General features: G+C 39.4%; 1 protein-coding gene across 1 annotated transcript; it reads left to right on the plus strand.

The window, feature by feature from the left end:
- The first annotated feature begins 5,552 nt into the window (after positions 1–5,552).
- On the plus strand, positions 5,553–11,231 carry LOC109987784 (lipoprotein lipase). The gene is made up of 10 exons (XM_020639000.3): positions 5,553–5,785; positions 6,623–6,819; positions 7,159–7,338; positions 7,870–7,981; positions 8,084–8,317; positions 8,613–8,855; positions 8,936–9,056; positions 9,313–9,531; positions 9,754–9,864; positions 9,950–11,231. Exons 1-10 carry the CDS (start codon positions 5,686–5,688, stop codon positions 9,969–9,971), a joined length of 1,539 nt encoding a protein of 512 aa, XP_020494656.2. The 5' UTR covers positions 5,553–5,685; the 3' UTR covers positions 9,972–11,231.
- Positions 11,232–11,350: the final 119 nt, after the last annotated feature.

The raw sequence follows: 11,350 nt of genomic DNA on the forward strand, positions 1-11,350 counted from the left end.
AGACAGTTCAATATGTTTTCTATGTTTTATGGCAGAGGATTAAATAGCAGAACAAACATCAAAAAAGTCCAACAAACATAATGCATGATATACATACATCACACCATACACATTAACATATTGGGGGGGGGGGGGGGTAACATTCATAATAGTATATTATCTCATAATGCTGTTAGTGTGTCCTTGACTGAAACCAATCTTGACCACATTTGAGTACTCCTGTCCATTTGTAAACAAAGTGAGGAGGTTGTTTTTTCCATAACATGAATTTAATTAACTATATCCGCCTACTTCTCTGTTGTGGTGGGGCAGGGTCATGGTTGATCCTCTAGCACGGCGGCCCCTGGCTTTGTAGACAGGAGTTTAATCTCCTGTTATTCCGGGCTGGCTGTGGCAGTTTAATGTTGACTGAAAATGATTGTAAAACCATGTCTTCTGTTGCTTAGGTTCTGTCTGATTCAGGCATAACTGTAGAAATCCCTTAGTTTTGGTGAGAGGGGGTCTGAAACGTTCCATTTTATTCCTTTTACATTTCTTCAACTCAGCATATTCAGCGTGTTGTTTGATGATAGTAGATGGGTAACTGTGGTCAACATAGAAGCGTTGTAGAGGAGATCCTTCCTTTGCCATGTCCTAGCTTGCTAACTTGGCAATGATGGCTCAGGGCTTTGCCTGTGGGTTGGCGGATTTTGTGCTAGAGATTATCACACTTTTATTCTTCGGGTATGCCATAGATTCTGATATTATACATGTGAGCTAACATTACTAAAGAAGGTCTCCCTTCTTTGTCAAGCAGCTTAGCCTTAGCCTGACGCAGAGTAAGCTGTTAAACACCGTGGCTGCAGCCTACAACGCTGATTCTGCTTCTTCAATCCAATTATTTATCAGGTTTTACATTTCAGGAAAAAATTGAAATCATTAAACAATGATCAAACCAGACGCTAATTAATGATCAGCATTATATAAACTTTATTGACAAGATGAAGAAGCGTTTCTTACTGACAGTTTTCCAGACTCCCACTCTCTCAGATTCTAATTGTCTTCATAATACCTTTTTTTAGGTATTAGGTACAATTAACAGACTTTTTGCTTGATGGAAAATCAGACAAGTGACAGGTGTTCATAGTCTGTTTAGTGGTCAGTTGTATCCATTTAGTGACTGTTTCCAGGTTTGTATTTTTTTGTCTTTAAACTTTGCTGATGTTGATCGCTGTGGTCATGGAAACATTACCTCGTGACTTTGTTGAGGTTCGTTGAAAGTGTTGTTGAGGCCACGAAATGACTTTGAAAACCTGTTCATTAGCCTGCACAGACGTCTCCGCCTCTGACCTGCAGACTGGCTGTGCAGATCATCAGGGAGTTATACAAGAAGAAATCAGCTTCAGCTCGAGGCAATCAAAATATGGTAGGAAGTTTAAAGGCAATATCAATATGACACTTAAGCAGAAAATGCAATATTCTGTGAGTGATGTTTTTGGTCATCAACCACATAAATCATTGTGTAAATCTGGTCATGTGATAATGTGTTTAACTTGGGATAAGCTCAGGAATCTAACCTAAGAGTAAGACAATAAGTTGGCAAACTCTTTTGAGTTGTCCAACATATCGCTTCTGTGAACATCGGGCATTAGAGTCACTCTCCTATTCGTCACCGCTCAACTACAAGGAAGCACAGCTGTGGCTGACAGGAATGTCATAAGCTTTGTAGATATTTGTTGTTCGCACACAATAGTTCAACTACTGTTTTTATGTCAGAGGCATAGCCAGCGGACTACCAGTCAGTTTGGACCAGCAACAACAAGTAATGGATAATGTGAAAGAGCCAAGGCACTAGCATAGCTAAACATAAAACTAGTCCTGTAAACACTTAATAGGTGTATACATTTTAGCATTTGATATTTCATTTTAACAGCTTTGATTACTTCATGAGATATATTAAATGTTTTAAAAACATGTCCAAGGGCTTAGCTATGATGTAGTGGTCCTATATGACAGGTCAATCATTTGCATGATGCAAATGCATTTATCCAAATGTTTTAATCCATAACAATGGAACTGAAACACATTTTAATTGAGTAGGAGTAAAGCTCTTTATTAGACTGAATTATGATGTTTACAGACTTGTTCATCTTGTGTTTACATTTGGATGACAAGTCAGTCATTTAATCCTCATGTTGTTCCATTGATTAGTCATTGTGGAACTGTCAGACTGCTTGCTCTTAATTGGTTTCAATATCTTTGGTTTGTTGTAGAAAGTGTTACTATGCTTGGGAACTTTATTGTTCAATTGACCTTCACATGAACAGATTTGTAACTTTTCAACCATCACACAATCGGCTCCCTGCCTAGTGTATTTTGGCATCTCTTCTTGGAGTTTTGGGCAACAAATCAGCCGCTGTGAAGCCACTTACTTTGGCCCGAATGTTAGCACATAATCCCCAGCTGGCCTGTAACAACATATTTGCCCAGTTAGTTAATAAGGTGCTCTATGCAGGAGTTGAAAGATCAGAGGGTTAAAGAGATAGGAACTAATATATAAGGCAGTGTGGGAAAGTTAGCTTCATTGCAAACCACAATACAAGGACTTTACAGATTGTGAGCCGTGAGGCACACTCATCAACATTTTTTTATCCATGGTACTATTAGCTGTATAGAAAGATTGACGAAACTCCACCTCCTCCTGTTGTACAAAAGTGAAGTGAAATTCCCCCAGTGACAGGCGCTGGCATATTGAACTGGTGACGACATTTGAAGCCAGTGTTGCAAAGTATATTCTGCCATGGTTTTGATGTCCCACCTCTTTAGCTTATACTCAGCACTTTGAATTGCCTTGTTGTTGAAATGTGCTATATAAATAAACTTGCCTTGCCTTGCCTATACTAAAACAACTTACTGAAACGTTACGTTAGGTATCCTCTTATTGTCCCTTCTGTGCTCTGCCTATCCAGTACACACAGCGCACATTTGTAGACAGAACTGTCAATCATGGCATTTAGCCATTTTGTTAGCATCAAATAACTAATCAAAACAATTCTCAACAAAATCACCATAAATCAGCATTGTAACATCTAAGACAGACACATGTTCAAGTCTGCATGACTGTCAGGGAGGATTTGCATCTTAACAGTAATCAAACTGACATCCTCCACAAGTAAAGAGTTAAATACATGTGTCTTGGGTCTTATATATTCAGCTTTAATCAGTAGCTAGCTACACTTGTTAAGACGCCTTTTAACAGTGCTTGCTGATCTTTAATCCTTAACAGCAATAACTCAGTCTGTAGGGACTTGGGTTGGGAAACAGAGAGTCAATGGGTTAAGGCTCAGGTTTAAAGTGTCTGGAAACTTTTCTAGTTGCTGGAGAGGTGCCAGTTCACTTCTGAGCACTGCCGAGCTGCCCTTAAGCATTGCACCAAAACCAATTTCCCAAAAACACAATGTTAAAGTAATTTCCCCTTGTGGGATTAATGTATATATGTATCCTTATCATAAGTGACGACCTCGTCTTTGGTCATGGTAACGGGCTATATACAGTGTATATCATTATCTTGAGTTCTGAAAGCTCACTTTCTTCAGATAGCAAATGTCTTGATCCAAGAATTGGAAATATTTTAACCCATGTTGTGAGTATTAGCATTTCCCATATGGCTCAAGCTCAAGCATCTGAAATTTGCGTGCGGTCACAAAAATCTTTTACATAAAGAGTAGTCAATACATCTTTTAAATACCCAAACTTGATATTTTTTCCTTTTTGAATATCTAGGACAGGGGTCTTCAACAGGTAGTTCGCCTATAGGTTGACTGACTGTGTTAAAAATAAAAATAAAAATCTGACGACGGTAAATACACCTCTTCCCACTATTCATATATTTTGCTGTTTTTATGAAGTACTAATGTTTTCTTGGACATTGATGTGAAATTAAGATTATTGATAAGCATTGGTTTATTGCAATTTCACTTGGGACTAGTTGTGGCTCTTTTATGTCGTACTTGGAGAAAAAAATCCAAAGTAATTATTTAAAAAAGGGAAACATTGTCAGCAGAAATTATTCGTCGCAAGTCATGGCACTGTTTTTCCCACACATATTTTAGGAAAGAAAGAGGTTTTTTGATTGTTGCTCTTGCAGAAATATTTTTTGGTCAATGTAGCTCCTAAGTCTAACAAGGCTGAGTACCACTGATCTAGATATTAAAGTTAATCTCGATTAATTATTTTAAAGGAAAGGACAGTGGAGTGGGATATCAGGAGGAGAGAGTGGGGAATGACATGCATGCAGTAAAACCCCTTGACCATCAGGCAGGTTTAAGGGAAATTCCCTCTCAACCCTGTAGCCTGCAACTCCAAGTTGTGAAGAAGTGGTTTATTAATGCCAGACATGGGTGCTGCAACAAAACCTGATGAACTGACTCAAGGAATGTTACCTGAATGGATAATGGCCTACAGCTTCATTAGCTGCTACTAGCGTGAAACAGCTGAGTCATCTACCCAGTTGTTGGCAGAGATGCTCTGGTTAGTTTTCAACTATTTAATTTTTACAAACCATTCATCGTGAGTGGAAAAGTTTATAGAGTGCAAAGCTAAATGAATTTGGGGCTCTTATAAATGTATAATTATGGGTACTTTTTGTAAAATAATAAAAAAAGAGAGACTGTTCTTCACCTTCAGCAAAGTAAAACGTGACACTTCTTGATGCTGTTGTTTTTCTCCTCTTTATTCTCTTTTACCTGCTCCTTGATGCAATGACAACAGCAGATCAGTAAAGGGGAGACCCAAGTGTCCTTAGGAGGTACCCTTGTTGCATCCAGCCAAGCTACCTGCTTCATCGAATGTGTGGGAGAGACAAACATGTAGCCAACCAATGACTGTTTAATTAGTCCTCTTTGGAAACACTGATGACCTGAATCTCCTAAACTGTAAATATTAACCACAGATTAAACCAGGGGCCTCAAGGTGGCCTACTGATTTTTTTGGATGATATGGACAACCTCAAACTTACTTCAAACATGCTAAATTATTGTCAATATTTCTTGTCTCTTTTTCCTACATTTTAAGTTTCGTTCTCATAATAATTGTTTGCTTAGAATGCACTGACAGTTTTTAAGATAACATGCAGACCTATGTGCATTATGTTCTGCATGAGTTTATGGTTTTGTTGTGCAATTAAGTAATAGGCTACTTTTCACCTAAAACATGAAATCAGTTCACTTTTGTATATAGTCAAGATCAGTTCAATGACGCCTATAGAGTAATAATTTAACCAATTATCCACCAGGCTTTTGTTGAATCAAACTGTCCAAAACAATCAGTCCAACATGCAATGTCAGTGTAATTAAATCGTCATGTTTGGCCTTTAGCAGCCTATTGTAGAAACACAAAGTTAATACAGTTAGAACATTTAAAGTCCATTTTTAATGGTTTAAATAAGAAGTCTCCTGGTCAGCCACGGTGGTAAAGCAGTCTAATGATTTACTTTACACAGAGTTTTCCATTCCCCGCCCGGGGGTCAGCAGCCAATGGCTTGTCAGAAGAGCTATTTAAGACGCGGACAGTTGAAGGAGACTCAGATATCAGCGCTCTGCGCGCAACAGGACGCACCGAAATCACTCCGAGGAGGAATATACTCTTCTATTTGAGTCAGTTCATTATTTGAGACGTTTTCTCTCAAAGTAAAAAGCTGTGAAAGAAATGAAAGCGTGGCGAGTTCGGTTTCTGTACTTTATGGTGTTGAACGCTGCTGTGCAATATGTGACGTCCCTGGAAGAAGAGCTCGCCAATTCTATTTCTGGTGAGTTGACAGTTTACGCTTCATCCTTATTTACTTCAGCGCTCATCGCCACACCTTTTCTTTTTGTGGGAACTGGAGGATTTGGGCGGGTATAAACGTGCCTACACTCACGGTGGAATGTTTCTTTGTTGTTAATTTGTGCGCAGTGTTTCTGTTGTTTATGAGCCGGATGTGTGTGTAGTTTGGATTCTGATAATAACATTAACGTCTATGAGAAACAGGGAACCACGTGTCTTTGACTATACTTGTCTTTGTTTTGGCAAATGCCCGACTTCTACTCTCTAATACTGGCCATAAGTATTGTGGTTAACACTTTCAGGGTACTGAATAATCAATATGAATGTGTTTTTTTAAAAATGATTTATTAACAATATGGCCTCTAAACTGCTTCAAGCCCTTTGCAATGTAAGCCTTGTAAATATCTGTGCAGTTCCTTCATCCATCTCCCCACCCCCAACTCTGTAAACCAGCACTACCCCCAATTGAGTTGAGTTAGCTGACTGCGCCAGAACCTCTGAAACTTTGGGCAGATTATAGTGGGTGAGATGGCAGGAACAAAGCGAGGGAAAAAGCGCTGGTTTCTATGGAGCTCGGTCTGACCAAGTGAACCCCTGTAACCTTGGAGGATTTATCTCGTCTAAGGTGGAAGCTCATTTTCGGAGGGGCCTCAAGGGGCCCATGCTTATTGACCAGTTACTCAGTTAGCTGGTGAGGCTCCTTGGACTTCCCATGCAGAACATTAGATCAGATTTACACATCTGATACAAACACCAGCTACAGCAAAGGAATTCCTCCTGTGATACAAAAACATACATATTTCACCTTCTCTTTTTTCAGGTAGCTTCCTCGACCCTCTGAGGGACCTGTTTGACCCTAAGGATGACAAAAATCAAACTACTGCCAAATTCTCCCTCCGTAAACCATCCCATCCTGACGATGACCTGTGCTACATTTTTCCTGGTAACCCTGACTCCCTGACTGCCTGCACCTTCAACAGCACCTCCAAAACCTTTCTAGTGATCCATGGATGGACGGTGAGCTGAGACTCTTAAGCCTGTTGTGACAGGCCCACTGTTATTAAAATGCCAGAGGCCTTTTTTCACTTAACTTTGCTGTGTTAAAAAAAACAAACACCTGTGACTAGTCGTGCGTCAATATGGCATCACTAAATGTAGGTGCCTCAAAGTCTGGCCATTTCACAACTTTCTTCACAAGCAAAAAGTTGTATGAACTACTGCTTGAGAAATGATCAATAATACAGGGCTACAATGTCCCCAATATGGAAATTGTTACCGAGCATCCTAGAAGTGCAATTCATGTTTTAAGTTTTATTTTTTTAATTAAGTTCAATGTGTTGACTGTTATTCCAACAGGTTAGCGGCTTGTTTGAAAGCTGGGTGGCTAAGCTTGTGTCAGCGCTGTATGAGCGAGAGCAGACGGCTAACGTGATCGTGGTGGACTGGCTCTACTCGGCACAGAACCACTATGGGGTGGCAGCTCAGAACACCAAAGCAGTGGGACAGGAGGTCGCTCGCTTCATCGATTGGATCAAGGTGAGTCAAATAAAAAAAAATGTACTGGTTTCTCTCCATTTTTTCCACTACGTCTTTACTTAAAGTAAACCAAAGGTTTATTATTGACATTGCCTTAAAGTGATGCAACGCAATGGCAGTAAAGAGGGAAACTAAGTAAAGATTTATAAAAATGCTTAAAAACTGAATTCACAATCCAGTGTGTTCCTCTTACCAATAAGCCAATACATATGTTACTGAAAAAAACACTGTCAAGTTTCTCATAAAATCAAACCCATTTCAAGTTATTAAAGTGACAATCAGTAACTTGTGGACCCTCTCCTTATTGTAATCTACTACTTTTCTGAGACAGTAAAAGACTAGTTACCACAGATGTAATGTAAGGAGACAGTTGAATGATGTAATCATCAGTAACTTTGTAACAGGTTGTGCCAAACAACTCCCTGGAATCAGTTTTGTTTTTACAGCTGTACCAGTACAATCACAGCTTGTACTGAAACATCAAGTTACCAAATCCAGGAAGCTTTTGTCTCACTTTTTTGTACTTTAAAGGAAACAACCAATATGCCTCTTGAGAACCTCCACCTGATCGGCTACAGCCTTGGGGCTCATGTGGCAGGATTTGCTGGAAGCCATGCAACCAATAAAGTTGGAAGAATAACTGGTAAACTAAACAGAATATCCAGACATATAACATATGAATATTTAGTAAAACTCTAGTTCATTTTGAGTTGATTGGTATAGTCATAGCTATCTCTGTATGCAGGCCTGGACCCAGCCGGTCCTGACTTTGAGGGGGAGCATGCCCACGGGCGTCTCTCCCCAGATGACGCTGATTTTGTGGACGTGCTCCACACCTTTACACGGGGCACGCTGGGTTTCAGCATCGGGATCCAGCAGCCTGTCGGCCATGTTGACATTTACCCCAATGGAGGCAGCTACCAGCCGGGATGTAACCTCAGGGGAGCCTTGAAGAAGATCGCTAACCTTGGGATTTTTGGTGAGTTAAACCAATCACTGGGCAATTAATTTGCCTTTGCAAAGAGATTATAATGCACATTTTGGCAATTATAATTTAAAGCAAATAGAGAACATTGTTCCGTATCCTAACTGTAGCTTCTTGTTGCACAATGAGCTCTGAAAACAAATAGAAGCCCCCAAAAGGGCTGAAAACAAAAGTGTAATTTCAGTCATTTTGGCTCAACAGGTTTATAGATATCTTCAATTTGTTTTAATTTTAATTTGTATGTTTGATGTGTTAAATTAAATATATTACCCTCTATCTTCCCATCCAGCTATCACAGACGCAGTGAAATGTGAACACGAGCGCTCCATCCACCTCTTCATCGACTCGCTGCTGAACGAGCAGGAAGCAGGAAAGGCATACAGATGCAGCAACAGCGACACATTCAATCGTGGCATGTGTCTCAGTTGTCGAAAAAGCCGCTGCAACACGGTCGGCTACGGCATCAGCAAGGTCCGCAGGGCGCGCAACGTTCAGATGTTCACTAACACGCGAGCCTCCATGCCTTTCAGAGGTGAGTGAACAGAGAAATGTTCCAATAGCTACATTTGATCTGATAATAATGTTGTAAGCACATGTCCTTTTGCTCTACAGTTTACCACTATCAGCTGAAGATCCACTTCCTCAGTAACGTTGACCGTTCAGAGATGGAGCCCTCGCTCACCGTCTCGCTGTACGGGACAAAAGCAGAGGCCGACAACCTGGAGCTGAAACTGTAAGTGGCTCTTTTATGAACCTTTATAAAAGTGAATTACACCACTGTGACTTGCATCTTACAAGTTTTACAAGTTGTTTTGTAACAGTCGCGCAGCATGAAGTAGACACCATAAACAGCTACGTAACCTCAGACTTGGCAGTTAGTTAATGCTTTTGTGGTTATTTTGTGGTTTGTAGTGCAGCGTTTATGAGGCTATGTTAAGTTTCTCTGTGTGTACAAGTCGAACACTTACACTTCTATTTGTGTCTGGCAGAAAGGAGAAAATCGCAACAAATAAGACACAGTCCTTCCTCCTGGCAACGGAGAAAGATATTGGAGATCTCTTGATGCTGAAGTTTAAATGGGAGGAGACAAACGGGTGGTCAGCCTCCAACATGTTGAAGATGGTTTCTTCTTTGTGGTCGGGTGACTCAGAAAACACTGACGTAAAGGTTCACAAAATCCGCATCAGAGCTGGAGAGACTCAAAAGAAGTAAGTTACAGTATAATAGGACTTGTAAAAACTCACAGAGCCAAAAGAATACGAGAAGAGAGACACAGAAATGATTGCACACTATTTTAGAAGGATCTATTTTTCAGGAATAGGAGCAGTACTAATAGAATAAAATGTCCTGTCAGTATAACTTTGCCATAGACAAAGCTACTTTGGTAGATTAAGTTCTCATGCTTATCAATGTGTTGACTTTTTTTTCAGGATGGTGTTCTGTGTAAAAGACACTAAAGCTCAGGACTTGAGGTCACAAGAGGTCACATTTGTAAAATGTAAGGATTCATGGAGGTCAAACTCAAAAAGATCTACAAAAAGGTAAGATACCCTCCGTAATTTCCCCAATGACTTTTTACTTTTCTGTTAGTGCTTATAAATAAGATAAACGCTTCTTTGTCTGTAGAATCACTCTGGAGAACCACTGACCTTCAAGACGAATGTCCTTCGATCCATTTGAGCACTTAAAAAATAACTTATACACTTGTAACTTATTTTATCTCACAATAACACAAAAGTCATGAAAGAATGTTCATTATTTAAAACAATGTCTAGGTGAATACTGTAAAAATATTTTTTAAAGAGCTGTTGTTTTTTTACTTCCTAGTTGTACAACAAAAGTGAATGTTATCTTCTTTTGTTCATATATTGTGTCCAAAGAAAGGAATACTGTTTTTTGCTCCATTCAGAGCCTCACATACTAAGAGGAATGAGTAACGTTTACCTGAATGGTTTTACAGGTATTGAAGTCCCATCGTGTAAAATACCTTGTGTCACACTTCATAGTTAGAGCAATTACTGTGAAGGTAAACATTCTCCTGGAGGTCAAAAAAAGAGTTAGACATGGTGGTAAATATGAATTTCCTTAATTGCTATATGCATTGGGGTTCCGTTTATTTCCCTGTGTCATTTTTAACAGAGCATTCACCGCTGTGGCCCTCAGCACTGTATGTGACTGTGGGATCTGTACCACTGTGCCTTAGCTTAGTCTGAAGTAAGCTGCTGCAGTCAGAACTTAACTCCATGTGCCTTGCTGCTGTTGTGCACATTTTTGTATTTTTAGTGTTGTCGTCTTTCTTTGTAACTTTTACTGAAACATCTCAACTTGTAAATGTTGTTTGAAACACTTTTGCATCTTTTTATTCTTTTTACGGCTACACCACTGCAACACGACATGTTACTTGGAGGCTGCTACCTCAAAGAATTGTCCAACATTTTGTCGACCATGGCTCTATTAAAATGGCTGAAATAAACGGGGTACATGTGTGAGGAGAATGGTACAGTTTATGTCAATGTTAGCATTTTGTTGCACTGTCTATCTCAAGTCCTTCTTAGCTGCAGTTTTCTGTGCATGTGGCTTTTTGAGTCTCGACGAACGCTCATTAATCCATAATTACATTTCCAGTTTTGTTAGCAGTGTTTCAACCTTGGCTCTTGAGAGATCGGTACTGTAATCATTGTGACTTCATTTTCACCTATTTAAAAAGGTGTGGACTTGTTTTTTTTATTTTTGCACTGAAAACAGGCGAAGAGAATGCTTAACAGTGTTACCTGTACAGTAATGTAAATACTAAATACAGATGACTGATGTAGTACTATGGAACACTGTTAGTCTGTAACCTTTGTACATATTTGTGAATATTCACTGTACTGTATACATTTCTCTATTAAACCAAAATGAGAGAACATCCTGAGTGTAACTTTTACTTTATTTTTCCTGACCATGAAATCTGATTACAAACTGTTTTTTATCCTCAATCCTAAAAATGTGCCGTCATTATCATTAATTAGCTCAAGGTTTTTTTTT

Source organism: Labrus bergylta, chromosome 6, assembly GCF_963930695.1.
Source record: "Labrus bergylta chromosome 6, fLabBer1.1, whole genome shotgun sequence".
NCBI lineage: Eukaryota > Metazoa > Chordata > Actinopteri > Labriformes > Labridae > Labrus > Labrus bergylta.

Excerpts from the sequence above, each read along its gene's own strand:
- LOC109987784 (XM_020639000.3), top strand. The coding sequence starts at position 5,686 with ATGAAAGCGTGGCGAGTTCGGTTTCTGTACTTTATGGTGTTGAACGCT. Across the intron at positions 9,532-9,753 it reads GCTGGAGAGACTCAAAAGAA|GATGGTGTTCTGTGTAAAAG; the intron begins GTAAGTTACAGT and ends CTTTTTTTTCAG. Across the intron at positions 9,865-9,949 it reads TCAAAAAGATCTACAAAAAG|AATCACTCTGGAGAACCACT; the intron begins GTAAGATACCCT and ends CTTTGTCTGTAG.